Source organism: Camelina sativa, chromosome 12 (assembly GCF_030686135.1).
Source record: "Camelina sativa cultivar CO46 ecotype springtype chromosome 12, ASM3068613v1".
Lineage (NCBI taxonomy): Eukaryota > Viridiplantae > Streptophyta > Magnoliopsida > Brassicales > Brassicaceae > Camelina > Camelina sativa.
Window position 1 is genome coordinate 10,448,497 of NC_141891.1, and position 21,096 is coordinate 10,469,592.

The following is a 21,096-nucleotide window of genomic DNA, read 5'->3' on the forward strand; positions in this document are numbered from 1 at the left end:
CTTGGGTCCGCTATTGATGGCACGATATGGTCAAAAGTACAGTACAACTGAACTAAAAGTGTTTTTTAAGGGAATACAACTAAAAGTGTTTGGTTTTGTTTTTGTTTTTGTTTTTATTTCAATTTTAGGACACTGATATCACCTCTAGATATCCTATGTACAGCTCAACCAAACTGAAAATCACTTTTTGTTTCCCCCTTTTACTTTTTTTTGTTCTTTAGTTTTTTAATTCGGAAAAGTTAGATTGTATGTATAATCAAATTATATAATTTAATTAGTACTATATGAGTGGTTTTGTGGAACAATTAGTAAACTTTTACGGATTAATGGCCCCATATGATCTCCAATACATTTATTAATTGATTTTCTTATACTACAGAACATTAATCTTCTTACTAGTACATTACTAATAATTAACTAATATAGGTATTAATTACTTCATTTAAAGAAATACAAAAATCTATATATATAAAATTGGTTTTTTCTCACTTCTGATGCAGCCACGTCAGCAAGTTCTGATTTAATTTTTAGAGCCTATTTTTAAAACTTACCCATGAAGCAGTTAAAAACTCTTACCCATTAACACTTTAAAGTCCATATCGACCCAAATTTATTAGATGCCCTAAGAACAACCTTTTCTCCTACTTGCTGTTTTCGTATGTGTGACCCTTTCTCCCACTCCTCGAGACCCTTAGGCTGCCGTCTCTTCAATTTTCATTGTAACGGGTGTCGTTCAAAGCTCAACCGTCTCTCCCCTTCTAAATTAAGTTTAGCATAAATCTGAAATCAATGGTCGCCACTCCTCCATACCCTTTCACTGCCTCTCCTGTCTTTGCATCAAAAATCACTGACCTACACCTTTTGATTTTTACATTTTATGATCAGTCTGATTACAGTGTCCGCTCACCAGTCAATGGCAGGCTAATTTATTATAGAATTGGGGACGACGATGGGAACGTGGATGTAACAGCAAAGGAAGAGCTTTTCTGCTTCAAGGGAATGGGACTAGAAGCGCTGCAAGAGAAGCTTAAAGAAGAGACAGATCTGATTGATATATCAATCTGTTCCAAGAACCCTTTAAACGGGAAATTATATCCCCTCCGGTTGGATCTCCCTCCCAACAATACAAAGATGCATGTTGTCTTGATCCCTTCGTCTTCGAAAGGTTAGTTAGCTTTTAACTGGTTCATATTTTACCAAAACGGAACATAAATTAGACACTGCAGCGAACATAATAACAGTTTTAGTTTGTCACATAGATGGTTTTCTATCTTCAGTTAGTTGGTTACGTTCTTTGCTTATATGTTCACTATGGTTTCTCTGAATCAATTTTTTTTTTGAAGAGATTGTGTTGAAATTTTACAGGGGATGCAAGCACTTCTTGAAGAATGGTTCAAAATTACAGAGTTCGTTTTCCAAGAAGACCACAAACTTTTGATTTCTGTTATTGTGTATTTCAGTAACACGCTGTATATCAACGAAACCTTTTTACATGAGTACACCACACTTGATGCTAAATGAATCTAACATAAGGCTGTATGTGAAATGCTTACCTAAGCAACCAAAACCCAATACTACGCCAAACATTCAAGAAGACACTGTGTTGATATTCTGGTAAGGTTTTCCAACAAGTACCTGTCAACACCCACTACGCTTTCTTCAATTGTTGTAAGTTTCAGTCCTATATAATGATGTCAATATCGGAGATGAGCAAGCAGTTGCGTCAAAACCGTGTTTCTCATAATCATCTAGCAAAGGTTCATCATGATCTTGATATGATATATTCTTACTTAAGAAGTAACCATCATAGTCTAACATCTTTCATTTTTTTTCTTTTCAGAAACAAAATGGGTTACTCAACCTGACATGGAGCTTTTACAAGCAAAACATGAGACTGAGAATGCACCAATCGATGACAAAGACCCTCTCTCTACGCTCCTCTGTATCGCAATGTTTGGATCTTCAAAAAGTGAGTTGTATTTTTTGTGTCTTTCTTGTAGCTGCACCAAAGCTTATATATATTCTGATGCCACTGATTTCAGTTGATATTGAAATCCTCAGGAGCTATGAGTTGATGGAGAAGATGTTAAAGTTTTATGCTTACAAAGAAGGAGATAGACCAATAATGCATAGTCCAATACTAAGAGGGATTTATGCATCCGAAGGCTGGTTTATGAAAATCATTGAATCCAACACCAACAAATTTGTCACAAAGGACCCTGCGAAAGCTCATCTTTCTATCTACCCTTCAGCTCCCGGATGCTCGACGTGACTCTATATGTCCAAGACTCTCACAGTCACCGCAATCTCATTAAGTATCTAAAAGACTATTTAGACTTCATTACCGTCAAGTACCCCTTTTAGAATCGAACTTCAGGTGCGGATCATTTCCTTGCTGCCTGCCATGATTGGGTAAATGTCTTCTCTTCTTTGCTATGAGACTCTTTTTATGACATTTCTCTACCAAGTTATAATGATACAATATTTGGTCTTATGTAACATTTTTTTATGGAATTTATAAAGTTGTGATCTTAAAGACCATTTTATAAGGTTATAGAAGATGTGATCGTTGAGACCATTTTCTTAATAAATGTATGGTCACTTTGTGATATTTTTCAGTCTCCATCAGAGACGCAGACACATATGGCGAAGAGTATAAGGGCGTTGTGCAACTTGGATGTAAAAGTTTGGCTTTGGAAGGGACACATCTTTACCAGAAACATTCGTTAGAGATCCCAATAAACCACTAAGTAACATAGGTGGCAAATCAGCGACGCAAAGGCCGATACTTTTCTTTGCTGGGAAACCGGACCACGGGTATCTAAGGCCAATACTACTATCTTACTGGGGTAACAACAAAGATCCTGACTTGAAAATATTTGGGAAACTACCGCGGACTAAAGGAAACAAGAACTACCTTCAGTTCATGAAGACGAGCAAGTACTGCATTTGCGCGAAAGGCTTTGAAGTGAAAAGCCCTAGAGTGGTAGAGGCCATTTTCTATGACTGTGTTCCAGTTATCATATCGGATAAGTTTGTCCCGCCCTTTTTCAAGGTTTTAAACTGGGTACAGATCAATGCAGATGAGGGTGAAGAAAGTTCAGAACTCAGAAGCATTTCCTATGGTATGTGAAGCCTGAGAAGTATGATATGTTTCACACGACTCTTCATTCGATCTGGTGCAATCGAGTTTTCCAAATTACTGTTTAGAAGTTTGGTTTAACGAACGATTCAGCTGTGTACATGTTTTAAATGACACTGCTCATTGATCTGGACAATTAATTTGTCTTTCTATTTTTTTCTTTTTCTTTTTGACAAAACCGTCAACATTTTTTGTTTTTTTAAGTGTGTGTATTTCCTAAACTTTAGAAATTATTGATAGTTCTTAGAATGTTGTATATGTTACAAACCCGATAACGTAATAGTGATGAAACAAAAGTATATAGCACTTTCACTTTATTATAACTGTTTTGTAAATCAACCATCAATTTAAAAAAAATTATATATATCATTTGAAAATCTTTAGTCCGGGTCGAAACCAATCTGATCTATCTCTATAGATAATATGTAAATAAAGTTGTTGAATTGTTTTTATTTTTGTATCGATACTATTCCTCAAATCTTTTACCACGAACTTAACAACTTTTAGAAAGAAATAATATCAGACACTACAAATATGCAATTTAAATAACTGAAAAACAAAACCAAATTTTAAAATAAACATAACTAATATAAAATAAAAATATAAAACTACACAATAGATTGTACTTAATGCAAAAAAGCAAGCAAGAAAGTCAAAATCACCATTTTCTATAAAAAAAACACCAAAAAATAGCAACCAAAATATAAAGAGAAAATAACAAAACACATTAAAAATATCCACCGAAAAAACACATATCACACCCTAATTAAACTCTTGGGTGAAGCACTGGCCAAATACTAACAATGACAAAATGACAAATCATAATAAATTAATCACCACTAACAACTACAACAAAACAACAACTTTAAGTACACAATGTTAACTTCTTATCATAATTATTGAAAAAACACTCAAATTTTGAAAAGTAAACATCACACTAAATTATACTTACTATAAAACCTATTTTTTAAAAAAAAATTATCCAACAAACAACATAGGCACCCAAATCAAATAGAAAAACAGACATAAAGATGAATTTACATAACCAAAAATTAATATACACAAAAAACCTGAAATACACCTTCATCTAACTTCCGTGCGTAGCGGGTCAATTGCTAGTTAAATATAAACAAATTGTTTAATCGTTGCCTCGTGGCGATGGAATCCATTGGTGTGTATAAAGCATGGTTTAATCGTTGCCTCGCTAGAATATTAAAATTTTGTTTATATTTAATTAAATATAAACAAGTGTTGTATCCCCTTTTAAATCAAAGGAAAGTACACAACATAGTTTTAGTAGATTTTATATTTTTAATAAATGGTTACAAATAGTTATATATAAGTTATAGATAGATTATAGATTAATCCATATATTAATATTATTAATATTAATTGGTTACACCTAAATATTAGGTATATTCCAAATTGATAATTGATATATTAATGGATTGTGAAAAAAAATTGATATATTAATGGTAACAAATAAAATCATAAATATTCCAAATTGTATTTTCAGAAGATGTTAGTACTATATCATTGTTGTTTCCAGAGATCTTTAAACATAATATTACAAATTTGTTTTCCACAGATTTTATCGATAGACCACAACGTTAACCAAAGATAGATTACGAAACTGATAGATTGATTAGTTACAAGTTAAATAGTGGGTTACAAGATAGATTACGAAATAAATTTAACCAGTATTATAGCACAAGTACTTATCTAGAATCATTAACAATATAAAACTTACAAAATATGTGTATTTTTCAAACCGTTCATATTTAGCATATGATTTTATTGCATAATGTTTATCCAAAAAAATTTTAAAAATAATCACATAAATTATATTTTATATAAAAATTACAATATAAATAAAATGAATTTCAACCCGTGGTAGAGCACGGGTGTTAATCTAGTTCTTATATAATCAGCAAAACCAATCAAATTTACAAGCAATGGCATCATCATATATGTCTATGACACAAACTATGGTTTCGTCTAAACTATGTTTAGGGATAAGTAGCTTTAGTTCATGCTCAATTTACACTAAGAATGCTCGCGTGTTATCAACAACTCACAAGGATTCTATCAATCTGATTTTTCATCTTGATCGATCACACCCAGGCTCTGCGGAGAATTTGCAAATGCAACGATACAGAATCAGGGTTGGACTAAGTTCAGACATAGTACATAATGTAGGATGATTCAAAGAAGTCTAAAAGTAAATAGACGCCCACAAAGTTATGAATCAGTACGAGAAACCAAAAAAAAAAAAAAAGAACCGCCAAATGATGCAAGAAAGAGAAGGTAATATTATATTTACCTTTGATGCATCGAAACCAAGTCCACCCATTTGCATCATTCGTTGAGTGTCATCAATTGCTGCATAAGAAACACAACACTTACAGTGAGTTAAGCGGATTCACCAAGAAGACATGGAAGAACAGCCCATGAAACAAGAGATGTAAATAGAACCCGAATAAAACTATCATGTGCTGTCTTTTTCAAACACAGGATAGGACTTTCCTTAAGGCTATATACCCAATCCTAAAAGCCAAAACCTTTAGTGCATTGGAGTAAGAATTGACATAAAAGCCTTGTATTTAAAAAATTAAGAAGCTCGATTATCTCAAGGAACTAAACTAGAATGCACAAACACAAGTTTTCATCAAGAACAAATCAGATAACAGCTCATCATGAAGCCAGAGAAGAGTTTGAAACTCTAAGCTTGGTAATTCCGTAGCAACGTTTCTCTTGAGATGTTAAAGAGGAAGATCTACAGAGTCGACAATACCCTTGAAAAATCCCACACGTACTGCTCATCGTCATTGTGTTTGCCTGTGACAACAACCTTGTCAGAAACCAACACCAAACTGACCAATCATGCTAACATCCGCGCCAGCAGCTAATGCCTCCATGAACTCCTTGGTACCAGATCTCGCATTCGTTTCTAGGTTGTTGACCAAGTCTGTACAATACAACAGAGACGCATTAGCCAACACAATACAACAAAGCAAACACAGAGATACATGATTAGAAACAGCAAAGACAAATACAAATCAATCACGTACCAGCCTTGATCATCCCAACACCTCTATCAATAATGGTCAAGGTGTTGTTAGTCTTGTCAGGAATGATGTGAATGAAAAGCTCAGGCTGACCATCGAGCTTGCTCTTGTCCGTCAAGGACTCGCACCTAATCTTGTCCAAAGCCTGTTTTCACCATAACAAAATACTAAGTCGTAAGATACAAATTACTCAGAACATGTACAAAATTAACAATACTGCTTAATCCTAATCTAAACAATAGACTGATTAATCCAAATCTAAATGCTAAGACTGCTTAATATTTCCTTGGCTTAAACACTAAAGCCAAATGATCTCTTCTTTGTCTATTTCGCCTCTTAGCTCAATCCGGTGAAGAGAAAATTTACAATCAGCAAATCGTGACTAACCAAATTAGACCAATATAAACCGAACTTAAACCAAATTAGAAGAATGTAGGAGCTTCATCTAAACTCTGACTATTTTTTTATACATGTAGATGCAATCTTGTTCTGTGTTTAATTTTCAGTTGCAGTCGCACGGGGGAAAGGAAATGGCAAAATCCTAAACCCATATGAGGTCTTAGTACTAATTAGCTGAAACTGGAATCTATGTTTAAACTCTTTTGAGTTTGGTCTGTTGCAATTTAGTTTCGAAATATTGATACTGAAGAGGATTAGCTAAACAACGCAATGTTATGACGTAAATCATGGATAAACAAAACACATAAGAAACAGAACACGACTGCTTGTACATGTGGCGCCTCAGCATCTCATTTATCCCAGCAGCTGCAATGCTTTCGCATCCAAGAAGATCACGGAGCTTTTCATCACACTGAATAGCCATTGGATTTACTAGGTCCTGCAAAAGAATCAAGCAAAACAATTCTTAGTTTTCTTGCTTTATGGCCACTCAAAAAGCTCTTACAAATACAGCAATGTGAAAACTTAAGAATTGACATAAAAGCCTTGTATTTAAAAAATTAAGAAGCTCGATTATCTCAAGGAACTAAACTAGAATGCACAAACACAAGTTTTCATCAAGAACAAATCAGATAACAGCTCATCATGAAGCCAGAGAAGAGTTTGAAACTCTAAGCTTGGTAATTCCGTAGCAACGTTTCTCTTGAGATGTTAAAGAGGAAGATCTACAGAGTCGACAATACCCTTGAAAAATCCCACACGTACTGCTCATCGTCATTGTGTTTGCCTGTGACAACAACCTTGTCAGAAACCAACACCAAACTGACCAATCATGCTAACATCCGCGCCAGCAGCTAATGCCTCCATGAACTCCTTGGTACCAGATCTCGCATTCGTTTCTAGGTTGTTGACCAAGTCTGTACAATACAACAGAGACGCATTAGCCAACACAATACAACAAAGCAAACACAGAGATACATGATTAGAAACAGCAAAGACAAATACAAATCAATCACGTACCAGCCTTGATCATCCCAACACCTCTATCAATAATGGTCAAGGTGTTGTTAGTCTTGTCAGGAATGATGTGAATGAAAAGCTCAGGCTGACCATCGAGCTTGCTCTTGTCCGTCAAGGACTCGCACCTAATCTTGTCCAAAGCCTGTTTTCACCATAACAAAATACTAAGTCGTAAGATACAAATTACTCAGAACATGTACAAAATTAACAATACTGCTTAATCCTAATCTAAACAATAGACTGATTAATCCAAATCTAAATGCTAAGACTGCTTAATATTTCCTTGGCTTAAACACTAAAGCCAAATGATCTCTTCTTTGTCTATTTCGCCTCTTAGCTCAATCCGGTGAAGAGAAAATTTACAATCAGCAAATCGTGACTAACCAAATTAGACCAATATAAACCGAACTTAAACCAAATTAGAAGAATGTAGGAGCTTCATCTAAACTCTGACTATTTTTTTATACATGTAGATGCAATCTTGTTCTGTGTTTAATTTTCAGTTGCAGTCGCACGGGGGAAAGGAAATGGCAAAATCCTAAACCCATATGAGGTCTTAGTACTAATTAGCTGAAACTGGAATCTATGTTTAAACTCTTTTGAGTTTGGTCTGTTGCAATTTAGTTTCGAAATATTGATACTGAAGAGGATTAGCTAAACAACGCAATGTTATGACGTAAATCATGGATAAACAAAACACATAAGAAACAGAACACGACTGCTTGTACATGTGGCGCCTCAGCATCTCATTTATCCCAGCAGCTGCAATGCTTTCGCATCCAAGAAGATCACGGAGCTTTTCATCACACTGAATAGCCATTGGATTTACTAGGTCCTGCAAAAGAATCAAGCAAAACAATTCTTAGTTTTCTTGCTTTATGGCCACTCAAAAAGCTCTTACAAATACAGCAATGTGAAAACTTATACTGTACATTAATATTGTAGACTAATCCCACATAACAAGCATTTGTAGCAGCAAAGTGGAAACTTTTGGAAAGCAATAAAGGAGCAACCCACAAGGATCTTCTGTAAAATACTCACCTCTAAATTGTTGAGTTTGATGTATTCCCAAACACGGAGAATGATCTCTTCGTCTGTCATCTCTGTTTCACCAGTGCCAAAGAACTTAGAAAGTGACTCAGATAATGTAACAGTTGAGCTAACAGGAGCTGAACTAACAGGTGTTAGCTCTGTGGTCTCATTCTTTGTGTCGACCTCAGCTTTTGCCCGTTTGGCTTGACCAGAGTCCTCTGCCAAAAGTGCTTTCAAACAGTCAGTATTCAGTAACATTGAACTAACCAAGAACACTTAGAGTTCAGCAAAAATGCTTGGAATGAACCATTACTTGATGGATCAAGCGGGAGAATATGCTTAGCAAGCAACTTATTCATTTTGAACATGTCAGTCTCAAAAACCACACGCAATGCATCATCACAAATGATCTTCCGCTTGTTACTCGGGTCTTGGAGGTTGTTCTTCCTTATATAAGCCCACAATTGCCTCACAATCTGACACCAAAAAGACAAATATTGCAAAACATATAATAAAAACAACAACCCAATTGCTTAATACACAATTAGAATGACACATTGACAAAAAACGTAAAAGGAAGACAGTGACAACAAACCTCAGTTCTGGGAAGAGCAGGTTCACCAACAACGACTTGAAGTTCTGGAGAAACCCAACAGACTTTGTTTAGCCCTCCAGGACCACCCTTTCTTTTAGTTCCAGCTGGTGCACTGCAACGGACAACATTCAGGAAAAGTTCACAAACCCAACATTGACAATGAAACTTTTTTGCTTGATATATTGGTGAATAAGACAGAATTATGTGAGAAAATTTTCAATCTTGTGTCAAGCATTAAGAAACAACAACTATATTAGAACGGTGTGTGTATCAAAGTGATCAGAGGATGATACTTCAAAACTTGGGAAACCTTATTTGAACAGCACACAAACGATACTACTGAGAAACCACTTGTAAGAATCTTGTACACTGCAATCTTGTCTTAAGCAAAACAAAGAGACAACACAAGAACGAGAAAAAAAAAAGTAAAAAAAAAAACAAGCTGTCATCATGCCAAAACTCTTGGTAACTAACTAGTATAGAACAATAAATTCAGGATACAGAAGACATCTACACAATTCCACAGAATCATTGCTCACACGATAGGACTTTCCTTAAGGCTATATACCCAATCCTAAAAGCCAAAACCTTTAGTGCATTAGAATGTTTTCAAACTGTCATATGACTAACATGCCAATTTCAACAGTGAACAGGGTAAAAAGGTTCAGTGTTTACAGACAAAAGCATAAGTAGTAATCGAACAAAGAAGAGAAAACAGGTTTCAGAGACTTAACAGTTGAATCATATGCCTGGCAGTTTAATATATTGGACAAATCAACTTGGCACCTAACAGATCGGATGACATCGGCGAGCGAGTTGATGGAATGAATCTCCTTCTCGAATTCATCAGATTCCTCTTGAGAAATCAAGTCCACCTTGTTAATAATTACTGTGTCCTACAATACAAAACCAAAACAATCTCGTCATGATGAGGTGAGAGGGAAGATGAGGAAGGCGATAAGTTAGTGTAGCAATTGGTTGAGTCACAATATGATTACCGCAAATGCTATTTGATTAAAAGCCTCAGGAAACGAGGATGTGTCACGGCGCTCATTGAGCTGAAAACGAAGATATTTTTGCATCCACAACCTGTTCAAGCAGCTAAGTCAGTAAAGGCATTACAACATAAATTCCTAAGCACAAAATTACTGAAACCAGGGAGAGAGTATGCAACTTGAGACACATATGCTGTAAATGATGAAGAGACCTAAAACTAGTGTGGATAACACAACTCTATGTATTTTAATGCACAAGATAATACTAGAATTATAAAAGCAACGTCAAGATCAATAAAGGAGAAGTGAATCAGATTCAAGAGTTTACTACTCACAGTAACAATGCAGTCAAGCTTGACTTCTGATTCTAACTGTTAATCCAACTAAAGGATAGAAGCCAGTGGAGCCGGATTTGAGAAACCAAAAGCAAAATCAAAATATGCATTCTTTTCTCCATAACGCAGGCAATTATATCTTTAAACATTGTCTCAGATTCAACTAGTAGTTAGCAACAACAACTCAGGAGAACAGTTCAGTATATAATTCACAAGCTGAGGCCAAAAACAAATCAATCAGATTAGAACCACAATCATAAACCAAAACCCAACACCTTAAATCATTGAAAGGAAGCAACTTTATCATTATTGCTTACGGTGGATTTTCCCGCGCCGAGATAGCCAGTGATGACGCTGACACCAACTGAAACAGCGTCGCTTGATGAGAGATTCTTTCCGATAAGAAACATCCGGTTGGATTTGGATAGCCATCAGTGGCTCCTCATCATCTTCCATTTTGTAACTCCCTCAGCTTCCTTCCTTGAGCATCATCGCCGGTTTATGCAGAGACGCCGTCAGAGGAGAGAGAGACTCATCAGAGCTTCGTGTATGGGCCGAGCCCACATCAACTCGGTTTGGTTCGGCGTCAATTTGAAATGAAAATGATAACCGGAAATAACCGGTCCAAAACAAGCGAACCAGAAATTATATTGGTTCTTTTTGGAATATATTTCAAATTCCGAATACAGCTGGAAAACTGAATAAAACCGACCGGAACCAAACGCAAGTTGATTGATAATACGACGCCGTGTTGTAGTTCGCAGTGGGTCTTATGCGATGGCACGGTTTGGTCAAAAGTACACTACAGTACAATGGAACTAAAAGTGTTTTTAAAGGGAACACAAGTGATATCCTACGTACGTATAAGTACGATACAACTAAAAGTGTTTGGTTTTGTTTTTATTTCAATTTTAGAACACTGATATCACCTCTAGATATCCTATGTACAGCTCAACCAAACTGAAAAGCACTTTTTGTTTCTCCCTTTTACCTTTTTTTTGTTCTTTAATTCTTTTTAATTCGGAAAAGTTAGATTGTATAATCTAATTATATAATTTAATTAGTACTATATGAGTGGTTTTATGGAACAATTAGTAAACTTTTACGGACTACTGTACATAAGCACATTAATGGCCCCATATGATCTCCAATACATTTATTAATTGATTTCCTTATATACTACTAGTACAAAACATTAATCTTCTTACTAGTATTAATAATTAACTAATATATCTATTAATTACTTCATTTAAAGAAATACAAATGGTTTAATAGTTGCCTCGTGGCGATGGAGACTCAGCCAAGTGGTCTGATTCAACAATTGACTCCACTCTATCTATATGGAATGGTTTCATGGTCATTAGTCATTACAATCTGTCTCCTCCGATTCTGATTGGAGCCCGCTGCTTCCTCCTCCGCCAAATATATATATCCCAGCGGATGATTCGGTCGGTGTGATCGAAATAAGCTGAGTCACTTTCAAAAAGCCACCGTCTAACGGAGAAATGATGCCGTGACCGAATTAATTCTCACCTCACCGGCTCTCCGGAAACGTGTCCTCGATTCCGACTGGGTATGACTCGACAATTGATATGTTTTCGGTTTGGTTATAAATTTCAATCTGAGTAAACCGATTGTGATTGGATTCGGGTTTCGGTACAGTTTAGACATAACGAGGTCTCACACAAATCTTAACTTGTCTTTACGAAATTGTCAACACTTACGAACTTCGTAAATCTTTCAATAGATTATTTAACCAGCCACTAAAGCAACAGTTGCATTTTCAGTTTGATATAGGATTGTAATTATTATTATTATTATTATTGTATATATTTTTTTATTCTTTCAACAAACGAAATGATTGTAGTTTATCTTGTAGTCATAGTAATTTTATCTTGTAATCTTCACATAATCAAAACTTCCGCAAACCAAACCAGTCAATGGTTCATTTACAAGTGTTTTTGCTGATCTCCAACTGTTTCTTGGTTAGTTCAATGCCACTATAGTTACTACTGACTGTTTTGTAGATAGATCACTTTTGGCAAAGGAATGCTGATTAAGACCTGGACCACAGAGCCTGTTAGTTCAAATGTTTGGGATCGCATCATATTCAACAATTTAAAGTTTTAGGATATCATCCAGAGGTTGTCCTTCTTGTGGGTGTTGGAAAAAAAAAAACTCTGGTTGCTCATTTATTGCTTCCCAAAGTTTTCCTGTTTGCTGCTAACTGAAGCTTCTTTTGTGGGATTACTTTATAAGAATAAGATCATTTACTTGGAGACGAGAATGGTTTATTAGTGTTCAGATACTACTAGTTCACGAGGAAATTTGTATGAAAGGAAGCGGGAAATACCTTTCCTTCTAGAATAAGGTATTTGTTTGATTGGTCCACGTGGAAATTGGTATATGCGTTTCGATTATTTTTAAAACACTAAAATACGATCAGTTGTGCAATTTTCTGATTTCTCACAATCTAAATCAGATGTGCAATTTCTGATTTCTCACAATCCGAAATCTTAACAAAAATTCTTCAATTCATAAATCGCCGTGAAAACTTATTTTGACACCATTGCACACACCTCCTTACAAGGATTCTAAGGGCAAACCCATCAAAGGATTTAACAAGTATTTTACAAGTTTGCTAACAATAAAACAGAATAAATATAATGCAAAAAACTTAATTTTACTAAGCATCGATCCTTAGATGAGATGTTTTAGATTTCTTTAGAAACCTGTGTGTGTCAATTTGTGATTGGTCGGAGTAAAAAAAGAAAAAAAAAAGGTTTTTTTTTCTCTCTCGTCTCTCTTGCTTCATCGCTTCTAATTTCCTCACCATTCTCTCTGTTTATGGGATGGGTGATTTCTGCAATGAGGTTAGTTTCGATTACTCCATATACTAGTGTTTGTTGTTTTGATTCTTCCTATCGATTTGCTTTTTTTTTTTTTTTTTGTTGTTGTTGTTATTGAAGTCGAATCTTCGATTTGGAATATTGAAAAGAAGATAGACTTCTGCCTCTTCAGATTCGATTCAGACTTAGGACAACGTTGGTGCTGCTTATGTTGCTTTTGGAACTTCTTACTATCATCTTGATAAGGAAAAGAACTCTCTTTTTATTATCTGAATGAATCTGTTACAAGAGATAACGACATCGGCTTCTAGACGCAGCTATAGCATAACCGATTCCTCAAAGTCTCATATGACTCTGTTTTCTACAACAAACAACATAATTCCCAAAATACTCTGTACGAAAGTATATAAACAGTAAACAAACTCATCCGCACATGTTCCTCTCCAGCTCCACACATGCTTCTTCATAGGGGTGGGCACTTCGGTTTAAGTTCGGGTTCGGTTTGGGTTCGGTTCGGTTCAGTTTATTCGGTTTTCATAAAACTCTAACCAAACTCAACCAAAGCTAGTTTGGTTTGGTTTGTGTTCGGTTCGGTTTATGCTCGGTTCGGTTTGGGTCGGATCGGTTTTAGTTCGGTTCAAAAAAAATTAATAAATGTACCACTAACAAATAAATTCACAGTTCGGTTTGATATTCTAAAATAAGCAACAAGTTATAAGTTGAATAATTTAAATAAATCATGAAAAGAAAAACCTAAAAGAAAAACCGTAGAGACGATGACGTTGATTAAGAGTAGGCCTGGGCAAAATACCCGGATCCGAAGATCCGATCCGAACTCGATCCAAAAAACCCGATCCGAACCCGTATCCGAAATTGTAAAATACCCGAACGGGTTCTAAATCTCTAAATCTGAAAATCTGAATCCGAACCCGATCCGAACCGAAATCCGAATGGGTATCTGAATATACCCACATTATTAATATATAGTAGTAATATATTAGTAATATTTATAATTTTAATAATATAAGTGTCTAAAATATTCAGATTTTTAGATACTTTCGATAATTGGAAGTATTTAAACTATTTATTAGTAAATTTGGATAAAAAATATTCTAAATTTTGAGATAAATTGTGTATTATTGAATTATTTAGACTAAATTAGATACTAAAATTTTGAATTTTGTGAATTTTGGGTAATCCGAATCCGAACCCGAAATACCCGAACCAAATCCGATCCGAATCCGAAGTCTAGAAATATCCGAACAGGTTTTATACCTCTAAACCCGAAAACCCGAAAACCCGAAATACCCGAACCGAACCCGAACGGGTACCCGAATGCCCAGACCTAATTAAGAGGGCACGGAACAGAGGAAGTGAGGAACAGAGGATATAAATTTGCTTTAACGTCGGTAGACTTTTACTTTAGAACATAGGGTTAGAGACCATTAAACCTAATTCTACATTAATTAATTTGTTAGAAAAATTATAGAAAACAAAAAAATCAAACATGTGCGTGAGGAAGCAATCGTGGGTTAGTGTTACCTATCTACAAATTACAATAATATTAATTGAAAAAAAACACATTGGGTTTTCGGTTCGGTTCGGTTCAACCGAACCGAACCGTTCGGGTTAAGGAAAAATAGAACCAAATGGTTTTAATGTATATTTGGGTTTGGTTTGGGTCAGTTTGGGTTCGGTTGGGTCGGTTCGGTTTGGTTTGGTTCGGTTAAAATGCCCACCCCTACTTCATTTATGCGATTTCTTCATTTATGCGATTTCTTCTGAATATACCCACATTATTAATTTATAGTAGTAATATATTAGTAATATTTATAATTTTAATAATATAAGTGTCTAAAATATTCAGATTTTTAGATATTTTCGATAATTGGAAGTATTTAAACTATTTATTAGTAAATTTGGATAAAAAATATTCTAAATTTTGAGATAAATTGTGTATTATTGAATTATTTAGACTAAATTAGATACTAAAATTTTGAATTTTGTGAATTTTGGGTAATCCGAATCCGAACCCGAAATACCTGAACCAAATCCGATCCGAATCCGAAGTCTAGAAATACCCGAACAGGTTTTATACCTCTAAACCCGAAAACCCGGAAACCCGAAATACCCGAACCCGAACCCGAACGGGTACCCGAATGTCCAGGCCTAATTAAGAGGGCACGGAACAGAGGAAGTGAGGAACAGAGGATATAAATTTGCTTTAACGTCGGTAGACTTTTACTTTAGAACATAGGGTTAGAGACCATTAAACCTAATTCTACATTAATTAATTTGTTAGAAAAATTATAGAAAACAAAAAAATCAAACATGTGCGTGAGGAAGCAATCGTGGGTTAGTGTTACCTATCTACAAATTACAATAATATTAATTGAAAAAAAACACATTGGGTTTTCGGTTCGGTTCGGTTCAACCGAACCGAACCGTTCGGGTTAAGGAAAAATAGAACCAAATGGTTTTAATGTATATTTGGGTTTGGTTTGGGTCAGTTTGGGTTCGGTTGGGTCGGTTCGGTTTGGTTTGGTTTGGTTAAAATGCCCACCCCTACTTCATTTATGCGATTTCTTCTTATATACACTTGTTTAGCTCCCAAAACCTTCTTGATTTATGAAATGTGGAACACTGGATGAATTTTTGAGCCATCAGGTAACTTCAGTCGATAAGCAGCCTTTCCCATCCGTTCCATTATCTCAAAGGGTCCAAAATACTTGGCAGCTAGCTTCTGGCAGGCACGCTTGGCTACGGACTGTTGTCTATAAGGTCTGAGTTTCAAAAAAACCCAAGTACCGACTTTATACTCCACATCTCTCCTATGCTTGTCTGCATTATTCTTCATCAACTGCTGAGCTCGGATTAAATGCATCTTTATATGATCGAGCATCACATCTCTTTCCTTCAACATGTTCTCCAACTCTACCACCTTTGTTGACTGCTCTTCAAATCAAACTATAGCAGGAGGTTCTCTACCGTATAATACTTTGAATGGAGACGTCTTAAGAGATGTATGGAAGGAAGAGTTGTATCACAATTCTGCCCACGGTAAGAACTGATGCCACGTTTTAGGGTGCGAAGACGCATAGCAACGCAAGAATGTCTCTAAGCATCTGTTTAAAACTTCTGTCTGACCGTTGGCTTGAGGGTGAAAAGCTGTACTATACTTCAATTTCGTTCCAGAATACTTGAAACAATCCTTCCAAAATCCACTCATGAATGTACTGCCTCTGTCTGAAACAATGGTGGCTGAAAAACCATGTAACTTCACTACTTCCTTTATAAACAGATTTGCCACATCTGATGCAGAGAAAGGATGTTTCATACCAAAGAAATGACCATATTTGCTCAACCTATCCACTATCACCAGTATAACATTTTTCCCTTGTGATTTTGGTAAACCCTCTACAAAATCCATAGAGATATCTTCCCAAACCTGTTGCGGTAACGGTAACGGTTGTAAAAGGCCAGTAGGAGATAAGGTTGAATATTTATGTCTCTGACAAACTTTACATTCTGACACAAACTTTTGAACATCCTTGAATAAGCCTTCCCAATGAAATGACTGTTGAATCCGTTTCACTGTCTTTAACACACTAGAATGTCCTCCCAACAACCCAGCATGACATTCTTCGAGTATTAATGGTATCGATGTGGATGTTTTGGGAATTACCAACCTGTGTTTAAACCATAGTTTCCCATTTCTCACCATGTACTTACTATGTTCATCCGCATTTGTCATACACGAATGAATATCCGCTTGGAGCTGAGCGTCCTTCTCAATTTCATCAAAAATATCTTGTAATTGGAGTGCAGTGGGAACTGTTAATGCCAATAGTAGTGTAGATGAAAACACGCCTTGAGGTTGTATCTTTCTATACAATCCATCTGCTGCTGTGTTTTCAACTCCAGGTTTGTAAACAATCTCAAAGTCGTAATTTAAGAGCTTAATAAGCCATTTTTGATAATCCATTGTCACCTCTCTTTGATCCAACAGAAATTTCAAACTCTTCTGATTTGTGTGCACAACAAAATGTCTTCCAAACAAATAATGTTTCCACTTTTGTATGGCTAGGACTATCGCCATCAACTCTCTCTCATATACTGGCTTAAGTTTCTCTTTAGATGTCAACCCATGACTGAAATACACAATTGGTCTTCTGTTCTGCATCAAAACTGCACCTAGACCAAACCCTGATGCGTCTGCTTCAACTATAAAGGTCTCGTCAAAGTTTGGTAAAGATAGAACTGGTGCTGTAGACATTGCAATCTTCAGTTTATCAAATGCTGCTTGAGCTTCTACACTCCACTCAAAGCTGTCTTTCTTCAATAGTTCTGTTAATGGTCTAGCCAACAGTCCATATCCTTTAATGAACCTTCTGTAGTACCCAGTTAAACCCAGAAATCCTCTTAGTTCTTTGACTGATTTGGGAGTCACCCACTGAGTCATTGCTTGAGTTTTGGTAGGATCCGTAGAAACACCTTCTTTGGATATGATATGTCCTAGATAATCCACCTGTTGTTGAGCAAACATACACTTCTTCTTATTGGCAAATAGCTGATTTCCCTTCAATATCTTCATAACCACCGTTAGATGCTCCACATGTTGTTGCAAGTTCTTACTGTAAACAAATATATCATCGAAAAATACTAGAATGAACTTCCTCAAATATGGTCTGAACAACTCATTCATCAAGGCCTGAAAAGTCGCAGGAGCATTGGTGAGACCAAATGGCATCACTAAGAATTCATAGTGGCCGTCATGAGTCCTAAAAGCAGTTTTTGCAACATCTTCTTCTTTCATTCGTATTTGATGGTATCCGGCTCTGAAATCCAGTTTGAAAAAAGTACAGAACCATTGAGTTCATCCAGAAGCTGATCAATTATTGGTATTAGGAACTTGTCTGGAATTGTAGCTCGGTTTAGTGCTCTGTAATCAACACAAAAATGCCAGCTGCTGTCCTTCTTTTTAACCAATAATACTGGACTAGAAAAAGGACTTTGACTTGGTCTTATGATTCCTGCTTCTAACATTTCTCCAACCATTTTCTCCATTACTTCTTTCTGAGCATGAGGATATCTGTAAGGCCGAACACTCACTGCAGTGGTACCTGCGGACAATGATATCGAATGTTCTCTTCCTCTGATTGGTGGTAATGATGTAGGTATCACAAATACGCAATCAAACTCTGCCAAAACCTCTTGAATTCTCTCGGGAATAGGTTCTGCGATCGCTGGTAACACTTGGTTATTGCATAACTCCTTCGCCACCTTCCCACTTGACAAGGATTTCAAAGACATTTTGGAAATGAGTAGGTCAGGTTCTCCTTTTAATGACACCATCTTGCCCTTGTATAGGAAGGACATTTCATTCTTCTCCCAATTCACTCTGCACTCGCCTAAGGTTCTTAACCAGTAAACTCCCAGAATTACATCCACTTGACCCAGTTCCAACACAATGAAGTCAGTTGTGAACTCTAGGCCTTGAGTAGAGAATGTCACTCTCTCACAGACCCCTAACCCATTCACTAATATTCCTGTTCCCAGTTTGATATTCAAGTCTGGGTTTGCTCTGCATTTAAGCTTTAACTTCTTTACTGCTTCCAGAGAGATAAAGTTGTGAGTGGCTCCGCTATCTAACATAATCACTATAGCTTCTTTCCCAACCGATCCTCTGACTTTGGTGGTTGTAGGACCAGCAATCCCTCTAAACAATGAGAATGAAAGAGCCATGCATTCACCCGTTGCACCTCACATATCTCACCATCGACATTACCATTCAAAACTTCAACTTCATATCCATTCAACACTGTCAACACTCTTAATTCTTTGTTGGGGCATTTGTGGTCCTTAGACCAGGGTCCATCACATTTGAAACAAAGCCCTTTCTTCCTCTTTTCATCTAGCTCTGCATTTGTACTATGCCTTCTAGGTCTTTGCTCCACTCTACCAGCTTGCTTCTCACTAGTTTGTATCGTGTCAGTTACCAACGTCTTCGTCTTCCAAGTATTTGTATTGTAAAGAGAATTGCCCTCGTGAGTTGAGCTTTGATTCTCCTTATTAGCAAGTATAGGCTCCTTTCTCACCAATCTTCGCATAATACTCGACTCCATTGCTCTAGCTTCTGCCACCATTTCATCCAAATTACGAGGCTTCTGCATGTGTACGAGCTCTTGCATTTCTTGTGTCAATCCATTAAGAAATATGCCCTCCAACTTATGTTCATCAAGTCCACTCACTTGAGAAGATAAGTCCTCAAATCGTTGTATATAATCCGCTAGGGAACTAGTCTGTTTAATGCAAAATAAACTTTGGCTTGGTTCTCTGATCTTCAGGTTTCCAAATCTTAGCATCAAACTTGATTTGAACTGCATCCAACTGTTAAATTCTCTAGTGTTGATCACCCAATTATACCAGCTCAGTGCTTCACCACTCAAACTCACTGACACCAAGGCTAGCTTCTCCTCATCGTTATAACCTCCCAAACGAAAAAACCTTTCCACTCGAGCAACCCAACTATAAACTCCGACTCCATCAAACACAGCCATCTCAACGTTCTTCATCAAATTCTCACGCAACCCAGGTCTAATATTGCTACGGCATGGTTCCAAAGGAGAGAAACGTACCTGGTTTTGGTTTTCTTGAAATCGCGATGGTCCCGATTGGCTTGAACCACCCACCTCGCGTACCGTCTCAATTCCAGGGAGAGAATTAAGAACCAAGTCCAGCTTTCTTCCAAGATCCTCCAATCTCTGATCGCGAATCCTCAATTTGTTACCCAAAGATTCAATTTGTGAACTCATTTGTGAACCCATCGTCTCGAGTCGATCCTTCATCTTGCTTTCAGAGCTTCGCATCTCGCCCAATTGATCGTAGACGTCAGCTAAAGAAGCTTCGTGTTGTTCCCTTTCTGATAGCTCTCGCACCGGTGATAACCCCATCTTCGTTATTGATTCTTCGATTCCTCCCAAGAAAACGCAACACAACGAACTCAATTTCACCAAGCGTTTGATTCGATCGCAGACCACAAGCACACCAATTGATAAGAAAAAGAACTCTCTTTTTATTATCTGAATGAATCTGTTACAAGAGATAACAACATCGGCTTCTAGACGCAGCTAGAGCATAACCGATTCCTCAAAGTCTCATATGACTCTGTTTTCTACAACAAACAACATAATTCCCAAAATACTCTGTACGAAAGTATATAAGTAGTAAACAAACTCATCCGCACGTGTTCCTCTCCAGCTCCACACGTGCTTCTTCATTTATGCGATTTCTTCTTATATACACTTGTTTAGGCTTATCACATCTTCACCCTAACGATGCAACTCTCCTCTGGGATCGTCTTCCTGTACGCTTCTTTCTCTCTTCTCTTCTCTTCTCTTCTCTGAGACTTGCTTTTTGTGTCTTGTTTTTGATCACTCGTTTTTGTAATCGAGAGGATTGATGAGCATAAGGGTACTTACTCCATTGTTCCTTTGCTTCTTGCTGGCCTTATTAGCATTTTATATTGGAGGTAACTCAAATTCCTTAAAACTCTCAACTGGTTTTTAATGATACCATATTGAAGTTAAGAGTAAGCTGACATGAGAGGCTGTTATATTACAGGTTTTTCGATGACATTAAACCATATGCTTTAGTACAGT

General features: G+C 36.5%; 2 protein-coding genes and 3 pseudogenes across 8 annotated transcripts; 1 reads left to right on the forward strand and 4 right to left on the reverse strand.

Annotated features, from left to right (window-relative positions):
- Positions 1 to 1,844: 1,844 nt before the first annotated feature.
- LOC104731265 (putative glycosyltransferase At5g03795) lies at positions 1,845 to 3,438 on the forward strand (annotated as a pseudogene). Its single transcript, XR_015573810.1, has 3 exons — positions 1,845 to 1,969; positions 2,062 to 2,412; positions 2,620 to 3,438. The product of XR_015573810.1 is annotated as a putative glycosyltransferase At5g03795 (transcript).
- A 2,340-nt stretch (positions 3,439 to 5,778) lies between these two features.
- Positions 5,779 to 7,033, reverse strand: LOC147930367 (heat shock protein 90-2 pseudogene; annotated as a pseudogene). The gene is made up of 3 exons (XR_015573661.1): positions 6,923 to 7,033; positions 6,214 to 6,355; positions 5,779 to 6,110 (listed from the first exon to the last, which is right to left on the reverse strand). The product of XR_015573661.1 is annotated as a heat shock protein 90-2 pseudogene (transcript).
- A 157-nt stretch (positions 7,034 to 7,190) lies between these two features.
- On the reverse strand, positions 7,191 to 8,177 carry LOC147930368 (heat shock protein 90-2 pseudogene; annotated as a pseudogene). The gene is made up of 3 exons (XR_015573662.1): positions 8,145 to 8,177; positions 7,630 to 7,771; positions 7,191 to 7,526 (listed from the first exon to the last, which is right to left on the reverse strand). The product of XR_015573662.1 is annotated as a heat shock protein 90-2 pseudogene (transcript).
- On the reverse strand, positions 8,158 to 11,155 carry LOC104731272 (uncharacterized). 4 transcript variants are annotated; one of them, XM_010450598.3, is made up of 8 exons: positions 10,904 to 11,155; positions 10,587 to 10,802; positions 10,255 to 10,345; positions 9,991 to 10,152; positions 9,257 to 9,368; positions 8,975 to 9,137; positions 8,671 to 8,879; positions 8,158 to 8,464 (listed from the first exon to the last, which is right to left on the reverse strand). In XM_010450598.3, exons 4-8 carry the CDS (start codon positions 9,999 to 10,001, stop codon positions 8,219 to 8,221), a joined length of 741 nt encoding a protein of 246 aa, XP_010448900.1. In that variant the 5' UTR covers positions 10,002 to 10,152; positions 10,255 to 10,345; positions 10,587 to 10,802; positions 10,904 to 11,155; the 3' UTR covers positions 8,158 to 8,218. The 4 variants fall into 4 exon arrangements, with proteins under 4 accessions (XP_010448900.1, XP_087335113.1, XP_087335115.1 ...); XM_087478987.1 differs by having other exon boundaries at positions 8,671 to 8,891; positions 10,904 to 11,150; XM_087478989.1 differs by lacking the exon at positions 10,587 to 10,802 and having other exon boundaries at positions 10,904 to 11,150.
- A 4,786-nt stretch (positions 11,156 to 15,941) lies between these two features.
- Positions 15,942 to 20,561, reverse strand: LOC104733383 (transposon Tf1-107 polyprotein). Its single transcript, XM_087476831.1, is given in 3 exon segments — positions 15,942 to 18,289; positions 18,292 to 19,188; positions 19,191 to 20,561. Coding segments are annotated over 3 exon segments (4,443 nt in total). The 5' UTR covers positions 20,389 to 20,561.
- Positions 20,562 to 21,096: the final 535 nt, after the last annotated feature.